Raw genomic sequence first — 25,229 nt, 5'->3', positions numbered from 1 at the left:
AATCATCATCACTTAACATCTAGTTTTTTAAATTCTTACCATCACTGTAAAGGTCATCTGGTAACATTCCAGCTGTCTTGGTGGAGAACATTCTCAGGAATCCTTCTGTGCATTAATTCAGGCATAAGCACACATGGCACCTTATAATAACCATTGACCTTCTGTGAGCTAAGCTGGATGGCATTTTTATATGAAAGAATCTTAAGTCCCTAACCTGATTCAAACTCACAGTCACAGATGAGGGGCAATTGATTTCAAAGTCAACTACTTTAATAACTTGTCAAAGAGGCCTGGTCAGCCATGAAGGCCTTTCACAACAATAAAATAAACACAATTTAACCACAGAAAAATATTTCCAGCATAACTCAAATCAAAACCACATATTATCTACAACAATAAAGAATATGGTATCAATGTTTAGTCTGCAAGCGTATATAGTTTCTTAATCTTTTCAAAATTATTCAACAGATATATGTTAACATGATAGTCAAAAATCCATTTTTCACCTGACAACTGTACTAACAGGTACTTTAGTCATGTACTGTGAATATATATTTAGCATAACCACTACTGTACACATGGATTTCATTTCACCAAATACTTATTTTCCATGGAATATGAAATACTTTCCAATGGAATATAATATACCAAACGTCAAGAGTAATACCTGTTCAAGTATTTCTGGACTAAACCAACAGAGCATTTTTCGAGGATTGTCTGGATATGTATACACTAGTTTCCGCAATTCTCCATGCTGTAAAAGTTGAAAGGCATTTCTCATACCCGACAAACACACACGACCCGCAGCTGATATAAGTATGTGACTAGATTTCACTCCCCTGAAAAGGTACATAAAATAATTATATTCCTGCAATTTGATTGGATGATAACAAATGGATATTCTAATATTTGCGTAATATAATATGCTAATCTACCTCCTGAGAATTGTCATATATTCAGATATACAACAACTTCTATCATAAGTTTCGTAACAAACATTAAAAGACATGGTTCTTTCTTGTGGCCGTTTGTAACACTTTTTCAATGTTTAATCATTAGTCATTTCAATGTTTAATCATTAGTCACTAAATTTATAACATACATACTATATGTACTACAAAATTATGTGCAGAATAATGAATAATTTATAAAACATGCCCTTGTTTCTACCATAATAGGCATAATTTGAAAATATACATATAAAAACATCTAGAATGTTTGTAATAACCTGTGTATTATCCCTTTAGTATGAAGGTATTCTAACGCATTTAGAATATCTCTTAGTATATAAGCAATCGCTTGTTCTGGCAACCCACTGGTAAAATATGCATGCATCAAATCTCTGCATGAACCTATAACATAAATATGAATCATAAATCACAAGATATACATGAAAGACAATACAGCATAAATAAGCATAATTATTGTTTTCATGATTTCATTCTTAAAGAATTCAAGTCTCAATCAAACTCAGCCTATTGTCTGTTTATCTGTATTTAACGCCTATTTTAACACATTTTTTGGTCATTTCCTGATGGTCAGTTCACTCTATCTGCTTTCCTGGATAAATTACCAGTAATAACTAATTTCTCTGCAAGTGACCTGACTGCAAATCCAAAATGATTTCAGTGGTAAGAGACAACTGACCATCACACTTTTTTCAAGTCCCAGATAAACTTTCACTGAAAAATTTTGGCCTCATATAAGGATCAAACTAGTAACCTCCTGATAACAAACCGGATTATCTCCCTATAAAGCAAGGTCGGCTGTCAAATTCCAACTACACATTGACTGAGAATACAACGAAAAATAAAATAATCAATTCATCCTTGCTTACTTGATGGAACAAAAAATTTTTATAAAACATTTCCACATGGAAAATCTTAATGTACAATAACCATCATTTAAAAATTATTTTGGTAATGAATATTTCAAGAAACAATTACCGTAAGCCATTAAAGGCATAATGGTCCAGACTTCATTATTGTGTACAAACGAGGTATAGTATGGTAAGATAGCTTCATGGTTAAGCTGCCTACACAACACTATCTCATTCTGAAACATTCAACAAGATTTTATATCAATCCCTGCCATGAAAGGTGCCATGAAGAAACACCTTCAGCGACTTTTATAGTGGCTAAGGCAGGCCATATTGCACATTAGTGCAGTTTGTCAATGGTCTATACTGCTGGGTGACAAACTTTTTGATATCCCTCAAATTGATAAATGGACATCACCAAAAAGGATAAATAGGCATGTCAATTAAAAAACTTCAGCCGCTTATTGGTTTTATTAATATCAGAAAATAAATGACAGATTGCTCTCATTCTGAATATCACAAGACATTTATATAGTAATAAAACTGTTAAAGATTACAAAAGACCTTTTCATTAAACTTTAAAAAGGACAAAACTCAAATGCCTCTCCATTTTCATCATACAGGGGTATTAAAATCAACGCATATGTAACAAATGTAGTGTTACAACAGTTTCTGTTAGTTACTCTAAAATTCACAATTTGGACATTTTACTATAATTTTTCCCCAATTCCAATAGTACAGGTGGCATTCCCAAAATGCTGAAAAGAATGTGTAGAAAACTTACCTGGACAGAATTCACACTTGCTTCATTCTCTAATTTGTCAAGATCCACCTGTCTGATGGCCACATTATGACCTGAGGCGATGTGTTTAGCCACTGATATAGTAGCAGCCTCATTACAACCTTTACCTGAAGAAACAGAAAATTTACTTCACACTCCATTTGGTAAATGATTTTTATACTAGAAATGTGTCATCATGCCACGGATGCCCCCGCATGCAGCCAAAATTTCAAATGTTATAATATTTAGTTCCAAATTTGTTTGCACAAATTATTTTTTTCATTCTTAGTTCAAAGCCCTTAAAACTTTTCAATGTTAACACAAACCATTTTTATACAATGTTCAAGGCACTGAAATTATAATTCAGTCTTAACCTTTTAAAAATAGCATATTGCATATTTGTAGCCAACATAATGGCTATATACATTTCCACAAAAGTATGAGTGCTGAAACTGAAAGTTCAAAATTTTTCCAACATTCAGGAAAGATAAGTTTGTCTAAAATCATTGAACCACCACCAAATTCAAACTTAAACTGCTTATTCCTAAGATGTATCTATATTATTTTCAAAGTGAAAGGGACATAACTCTGCTAAAAAATCATCGAACCATGACCAAATTCCAACTTGACCTGCGCATTCCTTTGACATATCCATATGTCAATTTTGAGTTGAATATGTAACACTGTTGGGTTGATAATAAACAGAAACTGTAAATTTCATATCATTTTCAAAGTGAAAGGGGCATTACTCTGCCAAAAATCATTGAACCATGACCAGATTCGAACTTGGTCTGCGCATTCCAAAATCATATCCATATGTCAAATTTGAGTTGAATGTGTAATATTGTTGGGGAGATAATAAACGGAAACTGAAAATTTCATATTATTTTTAAAGTGAAAGGGGCATAACTCTGCCAAAAATCATCGAACCATGACCAAATTTGAAATTGACCTGCGCATTCCTTTGACGTATCAATATGTCAAATTTGAGTTGAATGTTTAATACTGTTGGGGAGATAATAAACAGAAACTGAAAATTTCATATTATTTTCAAAGTAAAAGGGGCATAACTCTGCCAAAAATCATTGAACCATGACCAAATTTGAACTTGACCTGCGCATTTCTTAGACGTATCGATATGTCAAGTTTGAGCTAAATGTGTTGTACGATTGGGGAGATAATGAACAGAAACTGAAAATTTCATATTATTTTCAAAGTGAAAGGGGCATAACTCTGCCAAAAATCATTGAACCATGACCAAATTTGAACTTTTTTTTTACCTGCGCATTCCTTTGACGTATCCATATGTCAAGTTTGAGTTGAATGTGTTGTACCATTGGGGAGTTAATGAATGGAAACTGAAAATTTCATATTATTTTCAAAGTAAAAGGGGCATAACTCTGCCAAAAATCATCAAACCATGACCAAATTTGAACTTGACCTGTATTTTCTCATGACATATCAATATGTCACGTTTGAGTTGAATGTGTTGTACCGTTCGGGAGATAATGAACGGAAACTGAAAATTTCATATTATTTTCAAAGTAAAAGGGGCATTACTCTGCCAAAAATCATCGAACCATGACCAATTTCGAACTTGACCTGTATTTTCTCATGACATATCCATATGTCAATTTTGAATTGAATGTTTTGAACCGTTTGGGAGATAATGAACGGAAACTGAAAATTTCATATTATTTTCAATGTAAAAGGGGCATAACTCTGCCAAAAATCATCGAACCATGACCAATTTCGAACTTGACCTGTATTTTCTCATGACATATCCATATGTCAAATTTGAGTTCAATATGTGCAAGGGTTATTAAGATAATGAACGGAAACTGATGATGACGGAAGGACGGAATGACGGAATGACGGAATGACGGAACAGGGTAACACTATATGCCCCTGCCATTATATGGCGGGGGCATAATAAATGCAGAAGACACGAACTCTGGATAAAAATAATTTCACTATAAATGACCTTCTATTGGTGACTGTCAGATCCTAATGCAAATAAATAAAATACAAAATAGAGAAAGCAGAGTTCCTAAAAGCACCCCAAAACAACATTGAAAATGTTGCAAGCACGGTCTAATTCAAAGACTTATTTTGGAGCTGATTTAAAGCAAGGTCTTAAATATGGGAAAATCCAACAACATTTATGAAACTTGCACAAGAACAAGAGCTGTCGGTAGGACAGCATGCTCGACTATTCTTAGTGCTTGATAGTAAAAAAAATGCCTGATACAGTTACCTCCTCCTGTTTACAGGTTGGGGTCATGATGGTGAACAAGTGTGCAAAGTTTCAAAGCCATATGTCAATGGACTTTGAAAATATTTGAACTATTACAAAAACTTTAACGTAAATTCTAAGGCGAAAAAGGGGCATAATTCTGTCAAAATGCTTGATAGAGTTACCTCCTCCTGTTTACAGGTTGGGGTCATGATGTTGAACAAGTGTGCAAAGTTTCAAAGCCATATGTCAATGGACTTTGAAAATATTTGAACTATTACAAAAACTTTAACGTAAATTCTAAGTCGAAAAAGGGCATAATTCTGTCAAAATGCTTAATAGAGTTACCGCCTGCTGTCTACAGGTTGGGGTCATGATGTTGAACAAGTGTGCAAAGTTTCAAAGCCATATGTCTATGGACTTTGAAAATATTTGAACTATTACAAAAACTTTAACGTAAATTCTAAGTCGAAAAAAGGGGCATAATTCTGTCAAAATGCTTGATAGAGTTACCTCCTCCTGTCTACAGGTTGGGGTCATGATGGTGAACAAGTGTGCAAAGTTTCAAAGCCATATGTCAATGGACTTTGAAAATATTTGAACTATTACAAAAACTTTAACGTAAATTCTAAGTCGAAAAGGGGCATAATTCTGTCAAAATACTTGATAGAGTTACCTCCTCCTGTCTACAGGTTGGGGTCATGATGGTGAACAAGTGTGCAAAGTTTCAAAGCCATATGTCAATGGACTTGAAAATATTTGAACTATTACAAAAACTTTAACGTAAATTCTAAGTCGAAAAAGGGGCATAATTCTGTCAAAATGCTTGATAGAGTTACCTCCTCCTGTCTACAGGTTGGGGTCATGATGGTGAACAAGTGTGCAAAGTTTCAAAGCCATATGTCAATGGACTTTGAAAATATTTGAACTATTACAAAAACTTTAACATAAGTGGTTACGCCGACACCGACGCCGATGCTCGGGTGACTGCAATAGCTCTACTTATTCTTATCGAATAGTCGAGCTAAAAACTACATAAAGCTTTGAAAAGTTCTGCTTAGTAACAGTTTTTGGATGTTTCATAAATAGAGGATATTGAATAAGTGTAGGTTTAATTCTAAATTTATCAAACATGTTGAATAAAATCATATTATGTGAGCCTATGTTGAGAATAATATTGTTTAATTCAATGAGTTCAATAAATTAAGTATTGCATCTACACAAATATAATATTCTATTTATCACATGTGCAAAATAAGAACAGCTTACAATTAAAAACAATCTTTTTAATTACACGCCTATGGTGTAATGCTACCATAACTGCGCTTTAACGCTATCTTCGTATATAATACAAACGACGTCACATCAAAGTGAATTTACACTAGTGTAATATTTTTCGTATTAAATAGAGGATATTGAATGAGTGTAAGTTCAATACTGAATTTATTGCACGAGTTGAATAAAATTATATTATGCCAGCCTCTGGCGAGCATAATATTATTTTATTCAACAAGTGCAATAAATTCAGTAATGAACTTACACTCATTCAATATTCTATTTATCAAAGAAAAGAGTCATTTTTCATTGACGCGCCTATAGTATAACGCTATTATTTAGCGCGTCTTTACACTATGTTTGCTGACGCTAATGACGTCACGTCAAAATATATGCACAGCCGTGCAATACCATATTTACGGAGTCGCAAAATCTGCACGGGTGTATGATAAAAGAGAGGATATTTGTTAAGTTCAGTGTAAGATCGGAATATATTCACCGAGTGAGCACCAAAAGGTATATTTCACGAGTGGCGCAGCCACAAGTGAAATATGAACTTTTGGTGTTCACAAGGTGAAATATATTTCGATCTAACACTAAACTAAACACATTTTCTTTTTATTACATGCTAAGAAACGATTAAAAAGACATTTTATCCTAGTAATAAATGAAAAGCGCCCAAAATTCTAATACAACGTGACGTCATTTACGACGTCATGTCATTAAGTTGGTACCCAGTACTGTGCACGCTGGTATTTCACTGAGACAACGTAACGGGCTTAAATTCAAAACAGTGAAATTATCAAATTGATAATTTCACTGTTTCAAACAGTGAAATTACCAGTTTATAAATCACTGATATATTTCTATAATCCACCGAAAAGCATGTAATAAATGGCTTTATTACACTCCTGTGATGTATTTTATGTGATATAAACAATATTTTGTCAAATAACTCAGGACAGATCCTATTCTCTATAGATGTTTATCATTTAAATGCCTTGAAACACTTACCTATGGTAGTATAAATATCATATTGCAATGGTTCATTGCCATATTCCAACATTATATTTGGGAAATCCCCTTTGCTAGAATTCTGGCTACCTACAGGAGATGTTGCATTCTGGTCCTGCAAACCAAAAAGAAAAGCAACTTTAGAGCAAAACTTAGCAAACAATTTTTTAGATTTATTGTCCCCCTTGTGACTGAGGGGTAGCCCCCTTGTGGTTGAGGGGTAGCCCCCTTGTGACTGAGGGGTCATGGCATCAGAAATGCAGCCACTGTTTATCCCTGCGTGATCGTAAGAGGGAACTAAATGGGTTCAAATTTATTGAGTCTATGCAATTCTTAGCTCCAGCAGGTGAGGTGGTTTTGGTTGGTGCACCATAAAACCAAACCAAACCAACAAAATATTCATGAAAAGAAAACCAAATGATGTTATCAATGAGAAACAAACTATATAATTTTATGAATAAATTCATTATTTCCTAGCAAGAAATCTTCAGAACTAAAAAAAGTGCTTTCCATAAAAAAGTACTATGACTTACATCCCATTGAAGCTATTCTAAATATTCTATTTTTTTTTTCATGCTGGTAAGAAATATCAATTGTTGTTTACCCCTTTTTGAAGTATGATCTACATTTATCCTTATCTGGCAAATACATATATGTTTGAAGCATAATGATGTATTTCTAACTGTAAGTAGTCAATTTGCATTTAAAATTTCAAAATACATGTAGCTGTTTTTTCAGCATTTAAGTTTTTAACTTTAGAATTACATAAAGCACTTTTCAACTTTTACTTGAAGAAAAAGAAGAACCTCTTGTACAATTTTGTGCATTATTTCAACACATCATGACATAACCAATGTGTAAAACCACCAAATTTCTGTAATCTTACATGTTTGTTCGTCTGATTGGGTTTTACATCTCACCAACAGAGTATAGCCCATATGGCAACTTCCCGCAATACTGGTGGAGGAAGACCTCAGGTGCCCTTCCGTGTATTATTTCAGGCACGAACGGGCATCTAAGTAGAACCATCAACGTTCCATATGCTAACTGGATAGCTTCCTCACATGAAAGAATTCAAAGTCCCTGTCGAGATTCAAACCCACAGCATGTAATCTTACATCATACATGTATAAGACTTACCTAGAAACAAGGTTCTAATCAAATTGATAACACAGAGAAAGGAAGAACAAAATACCTTGCTTTTCAAATATTTTTCCTTGTCATATGGTGGGGAGTCTGTTGGACTTGATACTTTTTCACTTGATCTGCTACAATTCTGTAAGGAATTGATAATGCCAATTATATATGAATTTACATTCATTATATCAAAGAAACATTGAAAACAAAGCATTTCATAAGTAAATGAAGAGATGAATTTATGTTGAAATTATTAACTCATCAAAGATGAACACAAGATGAATTTATGTTGAAAAATATTCCATATCAAAGATGAAAAAGAAATGAATTAATGTTGAAAATATTATCTTTCAAATATGAACACAAATGAAGTTATGTTGAAAATATTCCATATCAAAGATGAGCACAATATGAATTTATGTTGAAAAGATTCGTTATCAAATTGAAAAAAAAACTTCACCTTGTTTGGAGGTGGGAAGACATTTTAAGATTGATGAAAAGAATAAAAGAAATTCTAGATGATAATTTTTTATTATGACATCCATTAATCAACTGAAAAATCACCAGTCCTTTATTAAATATAACAGATATTTCAATCAATAAAACAATAAAAGTTCTAAAATTCTAAAGCTTTTTATTTTGAAGGGGAGGGGGAGAGAAAATTTTGCACAGCTTAAGCAAAGCTTTGTGCAACATATCCAATTAAAATATTTCTTAATTATCTTCATATATAAAGCACACTTGCAATCAATTAATAAAGTGGCAATGAGCATTTACAGTGCTTTAAGAGCAAAGAAAGGTGTTTCCTGCAGTATTTGAAACATTTCAATGGCATACTCCGAAACAACAAATTTGGAAAGAAGTTCTAACAATGTGACTTCTTCATAATAACAAAAGCTGAGGGTGTAATCTTTGCATTTTAATTAACAGAGGTATTTATCAAACATCAAAAGAAATTAATTAACATATCATTTTAATATTAGATGATTTTAAAAATTCTGATAATCAGAATCATTTGATGACATCTGTTATATCTTCAAAAGCTTTATGTCTTTCTTACTTTGGGTTTGTTCAAACATAATAATCAGCAAATAATTAATGAACATTTCTCCTACATATATCTTTGAATTTACTTTAAGACAACATAAATTGAGATAAAATGATTCAATAATTTCAAGCAATTACTTCTTCACAGGATAAATTTTATTACAGTGTTCCACTAAGGTTATTCAAAATACCGTAATTTTCCAGTTACTGTACATTTTGTATGCTGATAACAGTTTTCAACGTCATTGTATTGTATTAACCTAATATCTATATATTAAAGATATTGAATTCCTGCTCCCAATACTAGATGTTATCCGGAACTCACCAAACTAATCCATAGGTACAAACTTTTTACTGTTATAGCTTCACAGTGCATTACCTGTTACAATGGATTAGTCAACCTGTTGCACTTATTTTCAAAGGTTTGTTTGTACCTACAAATCAGCTAAAAAAACCCAAAATATTCTTAATTCCAGGGTAAGTCTATTAAATAGATATGCATATAAAAATTGAACAACAAAAAAACAAAGCAAAGTATAAAATCTAGGCAACTTCAGCTTGTGGCAAATTATTTAATAAAATTTGAATCAAACATGTTTCAATTTAAACAAAAATGAAATGTCCTCTTTTAAAAAAATGAAAATTAAAAATTTTAATAAAATTTAAAAAATGAACAAGTGCGACATTTGAATAAACACCATGAAACACCCATCTCCTGGTTACCATGACCCTGTTACCTCAAGTGGGTTTGGTGGATGGAGCTAATCAAGGTGCATGCACAGGTGAAGATTGGAGACTAGGTGGAAGCACTGTCAAGTACCTGAATAAAGTTAAAGGTTTTTTGGCAAAAATGAGACCCCCCCCCCCCCCCAAAAAAAAAAAAACAAACAAAAAAAAACAAACAAAAAACACCAAATACAGACAGACCAAAGACAATGTCCACCTGATCAATTAATCTTGGGGCATAAAAATATATGATGTATATACATGTATACAACAACTATAACATAAATGATAAAACAAGCTGTTAAACTGTAACAAAACAAGTCTGATACTTATATGCAGTTACAAATTGACTCACTTCTACCTGTAAAATAAATATTATTGTTAATTGTTTCAGTATGTGTACAATGAACATTTATAAAAATGAAATATTTTTTTTAGGCTGGGTTTTGTTGTAAGTCAAATCAACACTGTAAAATTTAGTCATGTTGCTCCTTTTCAGCTTTATTGGTGGACCTCATCAGCTGGATAGCTTCTTCACTTCACATTTCTTCATTTTTGTTTTTGTTTCTGTCAGTGTTAAAGTTTAAAGAGAATCACTGTAGCATGTTAGGAGTAAACTGGGAAGAACATACAACTGCAAGGACGGAGACCATTTCAAATATATATCCCCCTTTACCTTTGTCTAGGGGATAATAAGGGTTAATGTAAGTTATTATCGTTCATTATTAATGCTATCAGTTGTTTTTTACAATGCTAAATATCATTAAGAATAAGAGAAAATTTATTTACCAAGAATGACATTGATGCTGGATGTTGTAGTCAGTCCCCTAGCCTGGTCAGTTTTAACATATCCTCTTCTTTAGGTGTGCAAATGAATCAGTTAGTGATAGGACAATTGCAGTTATCAAAAGAACCTAAAATATATAATACCAATAATATATTATATAGATTTAATTCACTGTTTTAAGAAATAATATGAGGCTATCGTATAAAGTTGAATACTACTGGACAAGTACACAAATAAACCTTACTAAACAAGATTTATATATTTCTTGTGTTTTTTGTTGTTGTTGGGAATCAGTCAATACTTTGGTCCTGGTGATAAGGTGAAAATATAGAATAAGAGAAGAATTCACACAAATTTTTTTTTTTTTCAGGACACGATGAAGACATTAACATAATCTGAAGAAATCGCTTCTGACACTATTTGGTAAGATCTAGATCCACAAATAGCTTACTGTTACAAACAGAATTGTGCATATATGAGGGTCCTACTAAACACTGCTAAGGACTGCTAAGGACCGCTAAGGACTGCTAAGGAGCTACAAAGGACTACTAGGGAGGCACAAAGGACCTTAAAATACCTCCTAGGGCATTCTTATAATACATGGTAGTATGTTTAGTGAATTTTTTTTTATAATTTTAAGAAAAAATATTATTTTGGTGAAAATTTTATGACTTGCCGGACCGCTAAGGACTGCTCAGATACACAAAAGACAGCTAGGGTGGCACAAAGGACCTTAAAATACCTCCTAGGGCATTCTTATAATACAAGATAGTATGTTTAGTGACAAAAAATGTATTATTTTAAGAAAAAATATCATTTTAGTGGTAAAATTTATGTTTTTGAAGAGTTGCCGGACCGCTAAGGACTGCTCAGGTGCACTAACAACTGCTAGGGAGGCACAAAGGACCTTAAAATTCCTCCTAGAACATTTTTATAATATATGGTAGTAAGTTAATAGACAAAAATGTATTATTGTAAGAAAAAATATAATTTTTGTGATAGAATTTATGCTTTTGATGAGTTGCAGGACCGCTAAGGACTGCTCAGGTGCCAAAGGACTGCTAGGGAGGCACAAAAGACCTTAAAATATTTCCTAGGGAGGCACAAAGGACCTTAAAATACCTCCTAGGGCATTCTTATAATACATGGTAGTATGTTTAGTGACAAAAAATGTATAATTTTAAGAAAAAATATAATTTTGGTGATAGAATTTATGCTTTCGATGAGTTGCCGGACCGCTAAGGACTGCTCAGGTGCACTAACAACTGCTAGGGAGGCACAAAGGACCTTAAAATCCCTCCTAGAACATTCTTATAATATATGGTAGTAAGTTAATAGACAAAAATGTATTATTGTAAGAAAAAATATAATTTTTGTGATAGAATTTATGCTTTCGATGAGTTGCAGGACCGCTAAGGACTGCTCAGGTGCGCAAAGGACTGCTAGGGAGGCACAAAAGACCTTAAAATATTTCCTAGGGAGGCACAAAGGACCTTAAAATACCTCCTAGGGCATTCTTATAATACATGGTAGTATGTTTAGTGACAAAAAATGTATTATTTTAAGAAAAAATATAATTTTAGTGGTAAAATTTATGTTTTTGAAGAGTTGCCGGACCGCTAAGGACTGCTCAGGTGCACTAACAAAGGGAGGCACAAAAGACCTTAAAATATTTCCTAGGGAGGCACAAAGGACCTTAAAATACCTGTTAGGGCATTCTTATAATACATGGTAGTATGTTTAGTGACAAAAAATGTATAATTTTAAGAAAAAATATAATTTTGGTGATAGAATTTATGCTTTCGATGAGTTGCCGGACCGCTAAGGACTGCTCAGGTTCACAAAGGACTGCTAAGGAGGCACAAGGGACCTTAAAGTACCTCCTAAGAAATTCTTATAATATATGGTAGTATGTTTAAATGACAAAAAATGTATAATTTTAAGAAAAAATATAATTTTGGTGATAGAATTATGCTTTCCATGAGTTGTAGGACCGCTAAGGAGGCACGAAGGACTGCTAGGAAGGCACAAAGGACCTTAAAATACCTCATTTTTATAATATATGGTAGTATGTTTAGTGAGAAAAAATGTATTGTTATAAGAAAAAATATAATTTTGGTGATAGAATTTATGCTTTCGATGAGTTGCAGGACACTAGTCTTGTATGTATAATTACAATGTATCATATAAATCTATATTTATACTTTTTTGTTAATGTTTATGTTGTTCTTGCGGAAACAAAACACAAGATAAATATAACAATTTGTCAGTAATTGTATGCAATGATAAGTGGTTTGATTTAAAAAAGTCGCAAAATCTTTAAGCAGCACGCCACGCCTCCAGATTCATGCTTATTTTCATGAAAATTTTGAAAATGTTTTTAAAAGTAAACAAGAAACATGGCAATGCCACGAAACCAGGTTTTCAATTATCTCCATTGTAGATAAATATGTTGTATTACCCGGGTGTAGATTTTCCGAGGTTTATGAAAAAAACCATGGAAACTGCTTCAAAAACCTTGGAAATAAACCAGTTTTACTAGGTTTTTTTTTAATTCCGAGTTTTTTTTTAAAAACCTTGGAAACTTTATCCAAGGTTTTTGTATAAAAATCCTTGGAAATAAAGAAAACCTTGGAAACTCTCTCGGAATTAAACACTATGCCAAAAATCAGCTCGGAAAAAGCTTGGAAAGAAGAACTTTGTCATTTTTTTGCTCGGAAAAGAACTTTGAAAATTTACGTAAAATTTGTTGGAAACACTTTGCCAATATTTAGCTTGGAAATGACCTGGGATAATTGAACTTAACTAAATTTTATCTCGGAAAATGTTAAGACATAATCATGATTTAACTTATAATGGGCATCAAAAGCAATAATCAACAGTTAAAGCAAACTAAGATAACAACCCGACTGTAGATTGCCAATGGATATTTTTTAATTCATGGTCAGAGCAAACAATTGTCCAACAGCATGGAAAGGAGAGATTTGGTCCAGGGAATCAATTTTTAGTATGGACATTGTCAATGGCCAACTTCCTTTTCAATAAATTTGTACCTGTACTTTAATCTTCTGAAGCCATTTTTTTGGGAGGAATCAATTAAAAAAATTTAAGTGTGAAAACATGGAAAAGTTAAATACAATGTAAATTCCTTGTTGCCATAAAATACCTTTTATTAATGGCTATAAAGGTATTGTAACTAATCATAATAAGATAAAGATTATTCAAATAACTGATGATCAGAAAGACTTGAAAATTTTATTTTTTATTTTCATATTTTTTTTTTCATATTTTTTTTAATTATTTATAATTATTGTTACTAGATATCTTCTCCATTTTTAAGAATAGATAAAAAGAGCAAAACTTATAATTATACAAAAAGAAACAATCAGTGTTTATGTCTATTAGTTTCCAAATGCATCAGTATTTTTCCTGCAGTTTCTTTCTATATATAGACTTAACTTAGGGTTTCTTGACAGCCTGTAAGCAACACTGAAATAAAAATGCTATTAATCTTTAATATATGTTTTTATGCCATATAAAATAGTATATTCTACTAAGCAAGTCTGTGACATACATTCAGATTACAATTTACTCTGCCATTAATTATGTGTACAATAAACATAAATAGTTTTTTAATTGTCCTTTTAATATATAATTATGTACAATTAATGTGTAAAATATGTATGCTTGATAATTTCTTATAATTAAGATAAATAAATACTGCATCCACTAACTTTTCACACACAGAATATAACACACTGATCAGATAAAACTAATGGCACCCCAGGTGGTTCCCTCTATCGTATGCATGATCAATCTTCTCATTGAGCATTCTGGGATAGACCAGATTGTTCCATGTGATTATTCAGGGGGAGTCTGGGTTTTTATACAATCCAAAACAGTCTAAAATGACACTGCAACTGTGATTCTCTTTCAAGAACTTATTATAATTTTCAAGTTTTACTTTTATTTAACATTTGATATATTTGTACCTTCAATAAATGTAAAAATAAAATGATGATGGCTTTGATATTTAGGATCACCCCTGTTTCACATTATGATTGCCCCTTCAGTTATACTGTTGAAAAATTTGAATCTCAGACATTAATGGGTCAAGTGGTTATAGTTGGAAATAGTGCAAACCTGGATTTATTTTAAGCAATTTTGGACATATCTTGTTTTAAATGTTAGGGAGCATATTTTGGAATTTTCAAAGAAAACATTTATCTAAGTGTGACAAGATTCAGGAAATGTTTGGTTGTTGTAATTGAACCTAAAGATCAATGACCTGGAACAGGAAGATAAACAAAAGAAACATGATAGTAAAAAGGTTCAGGTAAATAATTTTAGATTCATTTATGCATAAAATCTGTTGTTGTTTTTTTTCAAATAAGTATTAAATACAAACTATTTTAGATCTATATTTTTAACCTAAATGTAAGCTAGTTTAAATACAATTGTTTAGAGGATATTTTATGAGTATAAATGTTATTTTTGTCTATGATTGTATTGAACAAGATGAGTGCATGAAACTATGATGATATTATTTATAAACTTTCATCTTTCATCTATTATTTGAATCTACAAATTTTTAATTACAGAGTCAACTTGTAAGCAAGTTTGCAGGACTGTTCCAAACTACAAGAAGATGGCAATCCAGCTTTGCTGTGTTTTATCATAGTATAAAGCAGAGGAATATACTGGAATGTCATTGGCATTGGCACAAAGGAAGCCAACTGTAGACCAGGAAAGGCTTCAAGGAATATACTACAGTATGTTTTTGTTTTAAAACTAGGTTTTGAAAGTTTCAATTTGAAATTTGAATGAATGAAGGTTTCTGGAACTGATTTTTTTATTGATACTTTGTTGGAAATGCTATTAATGTTACATGATGACTCTCCAGCTTTACTGATGCAGATGTCACTTTGAGCAGACAGATACAATTAGTGTAGGCAATCGGAATCACCTTATGAAAAGCGTTATTTTTTGCAATATTTTTAGAGTGCTTTAGGTTGTAACATCCAGTATGACATAATCTAAAATAATAGTAACAAACATCGTTTTTTTTCTTAACATCGCAGAATTGTCACACTGCTTAAGTTTTCTTGAAATCCTGACACTAAGTACTGATGAAGAAAAATAAGAAATCAACATGAAAAAAATTAAATTCACTATTTCAAAACAGTAGACCAACAATTAAAAGTAACTACAGAAAAGGTCATTTGAAAATATTAAAGCCTTCATTTTAAACAAAGGTCTTGAACAACTTGTCATTCAAGTAGTTTTGGATCACTCAAAAGATGTATTTCTTTTCACAAAAGTGCTGATTTTTTAAAACAATATATATCAACAGTGAACTGATATTTTTGTCTATGGAAACGTTTTAAGGAACGTATCTTTTTTTATTGATTAATAAAAAAGAAATTAAATGATGTACATTGTAATTCTGATTGCCTACACATACTGAACTGTCCTGAGTATAACCTCAGGTGTTCCTTAATCCTGGGCTGGATAGCTCCCTCAGAGGGAAGAAGCCCACCCTGGCTTCAGGAGTCAAAAATACAATGTTGTAAGGCAAGTAGTTTGAAGTCTTTGATCCTGACCACATGGAGAGGGAAGCGCCAAGTGGTGATTTTATATAATTGTTTTTCTAACTTCTTTCAATGGCCACGATGGCTGTACTTTATTAAATATTTACTTTATTTATTTCAGGAGTTGTATCCTGGAGCATTTTCCACATGTGACCCCTGTGATGGTGAGGGAAAAACTAAGGGACACTTTTAAAATCATGAAGAGTGAACAGGAATTCAAAAGATAGATATTTGAATACATTAAAATATAGCCGGATACCAAAAAATTATAACTGAACATTGATTGTAATATTTACCATTAAAGACTACAACTAACTTAACTTTTTCATTTGTAGTGCATTACTATTTACTTCACACTGACATTAAATGTTTCAGTGAGTCATGTGATCATTTTTTGCTCTGTATTATTATAAAGAAGTTTCTTAATTCCTTAAAAGGACAATATAATTGCTCTTTTCAGAATATTTCATTGGACGTTATATTTTCTGATTTTCCATGTATATTCTAGAAATTTCCAAGGTTTTTGCTCAAATAAACCTTGGAAAATTCTCTGATGCCCTTAAGTAAGAATCCTCGAAAATATAACAGTATTCCCAGTTGTGAGAAACTTTCTGAGGTTTTCATTTAAAAACCTTGGAAAACAAACCACGGAAACACTTTAAAAATCCTTGGAATACGTTTCCAATACTCCGAGGTCACTCATTTTCCAAGGTTTTCTAAAAAAAAAATCCTCGGAAATTATTTTACGAGGTTTTTTATTCTGAAATCCTTGGAAATCGTTCCAATACTCAGAGGTCATACTTTTTACGAGGTTTTTTTTAATAAAAACTCGGAAATTTTTTACAAGGTTTTTCACCCTCTCCCTATTTTTCCAAGGTTTTTTTAATAGCAAAGTTTTGCATTTTCTTGTTCCAATACTCCGAGGTTTTTTTCAAGGATTTTGAGCCAAAAACCTTGGAAAATCTACACCCGGGTTGTAATACAAATGCAAGCAATAAACAATGTAACTATGTACAATGTAAAACATGAATAATGTAGGAGGAATTGCCACAGAAGAAGTGTTCACTGTATATTCTGTAAGGAAAAAATGTATTCTATATAAGGAAAAAAACAAAGGGCCATAATTAGGTCAAAAATTATCCAATCACAAAACCTCTACAATATGCGCCAGGGTACATGATGACAAAGCTTCTGTGAAAGTTTGAACAAATTCTGTTGAGAAATGTAGGACTAGTTCAGCACAGAAGAATTTGTTCACTATATATTGATAATTCTGTATAAGGAAAAAAAACAAAGGGGCATAATTAGGTCAAATATTATCCAATCACAAAACCCTGACAATATGCGCCAGGGCACTTGATAACAAAGCTTCTGTGAAAGTTTGAACAAAATCTGTTGAGAAATGTAGGACTAGTTCAGCACAGAAGAATTTGTTCACTATATATTCTGTATAAGGAAAAAAACAAAGGGCCATAATTACATCAAATATTATCCAATCACAAAACCCCGACAATATGTGCCAGGGCACTTGATAAAAAAGCTTCTGTGAAAGTTTGGTCAAAATCCGTTGAGAAATGTAGGAGGAGTTGCGCACAGAAGAAATTGTTCACTATATATTCTATATAAGGAAAAAAAACAAAAGGGCCATAATTAGGTCAAATATTATCCAATGGCAAAACCCGGACAATAAGTGCCATGGCACTTGATGACAAAGCTTCTGTAAAAGTTTGGTCAAAATCCGTTGAGAAATGTAGGAGGAGTTGCGCACAGAAGAAATTGTTCACTATATATTCTATATAAGGAAAAAAACAAAGGGCCATAATTAGGTCAAATATTATCCAATGGCAAAACCCGGACAATATGTGCCAGGGCACTTGATGACAAAGCTTCTGTAAATGTTTGGTCAAAATCCGTAGAAAAATATAGGAGGAGTTGCGCACAGAAGAAATTGTTCTCTATATATTCTATATAAGAAAAAACAACAAAGGGCCATAATTAGGTCAAATATTATCCAATCGCAAAACCCCGACAATATGTTAGGGCATTTGATGACAAAGCTTCTGTGAAAGTTTGGTCAAAATCCGTTGAGAAATGATGGAGGAGTTGCGCACAGAAGAAATTGTTCACTATATTTTCTATATAAGAAAAAACAACAAAGGGCCATAATTAGGTCAAATATTATCCAATGGCAAAACCCCAACAATATGCGCCAGGGCACTTGATGACAAAGCTTCTGTGAAAGTTTGGTCAAAATCCGTTGAGAAATGTAGGAGGAGTTGCGCACAGAAGAAATTGTTAACGTCCGCCCGCCCGCCCGTCCGTCCGCCCATCCGCCCGCCGACATACCTCAAACTAATAACCAGTTTTTTCCTTCGGAAAACCTGGTTAAATATTATGAAGTGAACAAAGAAAGTAATTGACACATTGCAATTGGCACTTACAATCCATGTAAATTACCAAAATGAAGTAAAAATATGCAGTAACGCAGTAGATATATAGTATGACGAAAATAGCCTGATATTAATTAACAGAGTTATTTCCCTTTGTTTTACAAACCCTATTTTTTTGTTAAAATAAACAATCATATAAGGCTTATAAGCACATAGCATGATGTAATAGTGGAGAAAGTCATAATGACAAACTCTTCAAGTATAAATACATTAATGTTGTGTTTAACTGACATATCATGTATAGTATCACATGATACACATGTAAACCAAAATATATACTGGATAAATGTTTAAAGTTTTAAACGTATGTGAAATTTCATATATTTAACAAATAATAGATTATATATTTAAATGTACTGGATATATCCATGATTCTTGCCATATTTTAAAACAAGAAATGTAGAATATAATTGATGCATATTTGATTCATATATAATGGTAATAACAAAAACATAATGCAACTTAACAATTATGTCTACTAATTATTTGTGTATTATCTTTCTTTTCTTTTAAATTATCTAATTGAGGCCATGTGCATACATTTTCAAATTTAATAATTCTATAAATTTTGGCATATTTGGACCTCTCCAATAATATGCTGGTACTATGAAATTCTATTTGTCTTGTAAGATGTTATTAGAAAGACATACCCTGGCAAAAATGCAAGTACACATATTTATGTTTAAGCACATATCACTTATGAAGCCGGTCATAAACTGACATCATAACATCTATATACAAAGACATACCCTGGCAAAAATGCAAGTATACATATTTATGTTTAAGCACATATCACTTATGAAGCCGGTCTCTAACACATATCATAACATCTATATACAAAGACATACCTTGACAAAAATGCAAGTACACATATTTATATACAAGCACATATCAATAATAAAGCCAGTCTTAAACACATATCAAAACATCTATATACTTGAACACAGATCCTGACAAAACAAATTCAAGTTTACATATAAATGTACAAGCACATATAAAAAGAATATATATACAAACACATATCATTATGAATCACATTTTTTCATATACATGTATGTTGAAAATGTGTATATTTCAAGAAAAAATATAATTTTTCATTACTGAGGTCATAACCATATATTAAAATCATTTTTCTTATGATCTTCTTCCATTTCTTATAATAATTAAATTGGTCAAGTGATATGAAAATGATATGAAAATGTGCTTATTCAGGGTGGTGAAATATATTTGTTTTTTGGGTTGTTTTTTTCATTGACTATATATTTGGCCAATAAAAAATGATGTTCAATAGATCCTTAGACTTAATTGATCTACAGCTTACTTAATAATAGACATTCTCTAACAGAAAGTCCCTCCCACTGTTTTGAAGTATATCACCCTATATTGGCACCCCCACTGGTTTGTAATATATCACACATCCCAATATACAATACACAGATCCCAATATACAGCTTGTTAACTTCCAATAATGTGCCAGCCCCATCTGTATGTATATAGTTAGGATCCATATCCCACTGTTTTATGAGGGGCTGAAATTGGTCTGTATCCAACTGTTTTATGAGGGGCTGGGATAGATGATTTGTTTATTATTGAAGTAAAAAGAATGATCTTAAAGAATCTATGTTTTAACAATTGACTAATTTTAACCACAATGTCACTTCAACATTCTATATATCCTTTTTTAATAGTTTTCTGTGAATATATATCCTGATAAGATTATTCTGTTAAAATATTTCTATGTACAGTTGCAAAGCTAACTACTTCCATATCACACAACATAAGAACAAGATAAGTTTAGTGTTATTGTAAAAAGAATCATTTGCTCATTTCTGTTACATCTGTCCACTTCATTTATATTTGTCCGAAATTCATTTTAGCTTTAGTATTATGTTGATAAATTGTTGGTCCACTGAAGGTTAGAGTAACATATAATCTATTTCATGTAAATAATTTTCGTAGAAAAAAATAATATCAGTCGCTTTGGAGATTTAGCATAAAACTCCCTTTGTGAGATTTAGTAATCGCCATATGAGCCGCGTCATGACAAAACCAACATAATGGCTTTGCGACCAGCATGGATCCAGACCAGCCTGCGCATCAGCGCAGTCTGATCAGGATCCATGCTGTTCGCTTACAAACCCTAGGCCTATTACAAGTAGAGAAATTGATAGTGAACAGCATGGATCCTGATCAGACTGCGAGGATGCGCAGGCTGGTCTGAATCCATGCTGGTCACAAATGCACTATGTTGGTTTTGTTGTGACGCGGCTCATATATATTTAATATTGATGATAGGGAGGGATGATACAGAAAACTCAATTCACAACTCAATTTACAATTCACCAAAATTATATTTTTTCTTAAAGTGATAAATTTTTTGTCATTAAACATACTACCATATATTACAAGAATTTCTTTGGAGGTCCTTTAACATCCTTTGTGCCTTCCTAGCGGTCCATAGCGGTCCGGCAACTCATCAAAAGCATAAATTCTATCACTAAAATTATATTTTTTCTTAAAATTATACATTTTTTGTCATTAAACATACTACCATATATTACAAGATTGCCCTAGGAGGTATTTTAAGGTCCTTTGTGCCTCCCTAACAGTCCTTAGCGGTCCTGCAACTCATCAAAAACATAAATTCTATCACCAAAATTATATTTTTTCTTGAAATTATACATTTTTTGTCATTAAACATACTAACATGTATTAAAACAATGCTTTAGGAGGTACTTTAAGGTCCTTTGTGCCTCCCTAGTTGTCCTTTGTGCCTCCCTAACATTCCTTAGCGGTCCTGCAACTCATCGAAAACATAAATTCTATCACCAAAATTATATTTTTTCTTGAAATTATACATTTTTTGTCACTAAACATACTACTATATATTATAAGAATGCCCTAGGAGGTATATAAATGTCCTTTGTGCCTCGCTAGTAGTCTTTTGTGTACCTGAGCAGTCCTTAGCTGTCGGGCAACTCATTGAAAAAACATAAATTCTATCACTAAAATTAATTTTTTTCTTAAAATTACACATTTTTTCTCACTAAACATACTACCATAATATTATAAGAATGCCCTATGAGGTATATAAATGTCCTTTGTGCCTCCCTAGCAGTCCTTTGTGACCCTAGGAGGTATTTTAAGGTCATTTGTGCCTCCAAAGCAGTCCTTTGCTGTCCTCCAATTCATCGAAAACATAAATTCTATCACGAAAATTATATTTTTTCTTAAAATAATACATTTTTTTATCTATTAACTTACTACAATATAATATAACAAGAGCGATCAGTAATCACATGTGTCGCCTCATAATGGCCAATTTCATGTTAGGACAAATTTTGTGACAGACGGACAGACAGACGGACAGTGCACAACAAGACTTGGTACTGATCAATCATGTAAAGTTTGAATAAAATTGCACCAGTAGCTTATGAGGAGTAGTCCGGACAAGCTTTTGCAAATCTGGCAACACACAGAAAAAAACACCTTTTTATCAAAGGGCCATAACTCAGCCAAAAATCATTCAACCGGAAAACCCGTGCAATATGCGCAAGGACTTGAGCTACAGATCAATCCTGTAAAGTTTCATTGAAATTGCATAAGTGGTATAAGAGAAGTAGTCCGGACAAACTTTAAAAATAAAAACTATTAAAGGGCCATAACTCTGACAAAAATCATTGAACCGGAAAATGCTGACAATATGCACAACTACACTTGGTACTGATCATTCCTGTAAAGTTTGGATGAAATTGCATCAGTAGTTTATGAGGAGTAGTCCGGACAAGCTATTGTGTATCTGGCAACACACAGAAAAAAACACCTTTTTATCAAAGGGCCATAACTCGGCCAAAAATCATTCAACCGGAAAACCCTTGCAATATGCGCAAGGACTTGAGCTACAGATCAATCCTGTAAAGTTTCATTGAAATTGCATTAGTGGTATAAGAGAAGTAGTCCGGACAAACTTTAAAATTAAAAATTATTAAAGGGCCATAACTCTGACAAAAATCATTGAACCGGAAAATGCTGACAATATGCACAACTAGACTTGATACTGATCATTCCTGTAAAGTTTGGATGAAATTGCACCAGTAGTTTATGAGGGGTAGTCCGGACAAGTTTTGTGACGGACGGACGGACAGACGGACAGACAGACAGACAGACAGACGGACAGACGGACAGACAGACGACGGAGAAGTGATCCCTATATGTCGCCACTACTCCGTAGAGGCGACACAAAAATGCCTTAGGAAGTAATTTAAGGTCCTTTGTGCCTCGCTAGTAGTCTTTTGTGTACCTGAGCAGTCCTTAGCGGTCTGGCAACTCATCGAAAAAACATAAATTCTATCACCAAAATTATATTTTTTCTTAAAATTATACATTTTTTCTCACTAAACATACTACCATATATTATAAGAATGCCCTAGGAGGTATATAAATGTCCTTTGTGCTTCCCTAGCAGTCCTTTGTGCCCCTAGGAGGTATTTTAAGATTCTTTGTACCTCCCTAGCAGTCCTTAGCGGTCCTGCAACTCATCGAAAACATAAATTCTATCACTAAAATTATATTTTTTCTTACAATAATACATTTTTGTCTATTAACTTACTACCATAATTATATTATAAGAATGTTCTAGGAGGTATTTTAAGGTCCTTTGTGCCTCCCTAGCAGTCTTTTGTGTATCTGAGCAGTCCTTAACGATCCGGCAACTCATCGAAAGCATAAATTCTATTACCAAAATTATATTTTTTCTTAAAATTATACATTTTTTGTCACTAAACATACTACCATGTATTATAAGAATGTCCTCACAGTATTTTAAGGTCCTTTGTGCCTCCCTAGGAAATATTTTTAGGTCCTTTGTGCCTCCCTTGCAGTCCTTTGTGCACCTTAGCGGTCCTGCAACTCATCGAAAACATAAATTCTATCGCTAAAATTATATTTTTCCTTACAATAATACATTTTTGTCTATTAACTTACTACCATATATTATAAGAATGTTCTAGGAGGGATTTTAAGGTCCTTTGTGCCTCCCTAGCAGTTGTTAGTGCACCTGAGCAGTCCTTAGCGGTCCGGCAACTCTTCAAAAACATAAATTTTATCACTAAAATGATATTTTTTCTTAAAATAATACATTTTTTGTCAATAAACATACTACCTTGTATTATAAGAATGCCCTAGGAGGTATTTTAAGGTCCTTTGTGCCTCCCTAGCAGTCTTTTTTATATCTGAGCAGTCCTTAGCGGTCGGGCAACTCATAACATTTTCACCAAAATCATATTTTTTCTTAAAATTATATTTTTTTTTTACTAAACATACTACCATGTATTATAAGAATGCCCTAGGAGGTATTTTAAGGTCCTTTGTGCCTCCCTAGTAGTCCTTTGTGGCTCCTTAGCAGTCCTTAGCAGTGTTTAGTAGGACCGCATATATGATATATTATAAAATTATTATATTTATGGTCTTTTTTTAATTTATTTTATTTTTGCAACAACATAGAATTTAGGTCTTAATTATTATTTACAGAATTTTCTAACATTCACAGAAACCCTTACATGAACCATAATAATAATTTGAGTTACTGATTTCTGCTTATAAATCCATGATAGTTCGCCATCCGAAAAACATGATATCCGAATATGCTGAAAATATTTTAATGATAAATTGGTTATGATACTAATGCAATAGTTTTCATTGCACAAAATTTCACAACAGTAATTAATTATTGAAAAATACACGATATATTATCCTCCCTTATAGGTTTACTTTAAGTATATTTACATGTTTGTAAAGAAGTAATTTTCTATGTTGTTGTTGTTTTTTTTACCGGAAGTAGCTAAGATGCAAACGAAATCTATGTGATAACGACGTTTGTCAAACTCCCCGCAGCGGTTACTTCCCCTGATCAGTACATGAAGTAACTGTTTGTGCGCAGCTAAAACTGTCAATTTATTTGGTAAGTTTTAGCTCGAATGCGAAACAAGTTCTTGCAACTTGTATTAAACACTTTCGAGTCTTTTTCCTGGAATTACATGCAATAATGAGTCGGCAAATAGATATCGAAAATAAAGTATTTTCGCACGCAAATAAAATCGAGTTTTTGATTTATTTCAATTTTAGTGTTTATCACATACCCGTGCCGATTTTGCGACTCCGTAAAAATTGTATTGCACGGCCGTGCATATATTTGACGTGATATCGTACTTGAAAACATAGCGTAAAGACTAAATGTTAGCGTTACATTAATTGATTCTTCTGCACTTTAAACAGTCTTTATTTTGGGTATGTTATAAATAAAATATTATATTCGTGAAGACTCATTACCTAATATATTAAACTCGTTGAATAAAATAATATTTTGCT

At 32.5% G+C, this 25,229-nt stretch overlaps 1 protein-coding gene and 1 long non-coding RNA gene across 2 annotated transcripts in view; both read right to left on the bottom strand.

The window, feature by feature from the left end:
• Positions 1–24,724, bottom strand: part of LOC132731953 (STE20-related kinase adapter protein alpha-like) — a 33,434-nt gene extending 8,710 nt beyond the window's left edge. Inside the window, exons 1-8 of the mRNA XM_060718259.1 lie at positions 24,648–24,724; positions 10,825–10,949; positions 8,321–8,401; positions 7,126–7,240; positions 2,604–2,728; positions 1,947–2,055; positions 1,229–1,352; positions 668–839 (exon numbers count right to left, since the gene is read on the bottom strand). Of these exons, the coding sequence (XP_060574242.1) occupies positions 668–839; positions 1,229–1,352; positions 1,947–2,055; positions 2,604–2,728; positions 7,126–7,240; positions 8,321–8,401; positions 10,825–10,836 (738 nt within the window). The 5' untranslated portion in view covers positions 10,837–10,949; positions 24,648–24,724. The remainder of the gene's footprint in view (positions 1–667; positions 840–1,228; positions 1,353–1,946; positions 2,056–2,603; positions 2,729–7,125; positions 7,241–8,320; positions 8,402–10,824; positions 10,950–24,647) is intronic.
• Positions 3,355–4,538, bottom strand: LOC132731952 (uncharacterized). Its single transcript, XR_009625956.1, has 2 exons — positions 3,881–4,538; positions 3,355–3,713 (listed from the first exon to the last, which is right to left on the bottom strand). It is a non-coding gene; the product is annotated as an uncharacterized LOC132731952 (long non-coding RNA).
• Positions 24,725–25,229: the final 505 nt, after the last annotated feature.

This window comes from Ruditapes philippinarum, unplaced genomic scaffold, assembly GCF_026571515.1.
Source record: "Ruditapes philippinarum isolate M1 unplaced genomic scaffold, ASM2657151v2 ctg8514_1_1_1_1, whole genome shotgun sequence".
Lineage (NCBI taxonomy): Eukaryota > Metazoa > Mollusca > Bivalvia > Venerida > Veneridae > Ruditapes > Ruditapes philippinarum.
The sequence above is the reverse complement of the archived record's forward strand: the minus strand, read 5'-3'. Positions and strand labels throughout refer to the sequence as shown.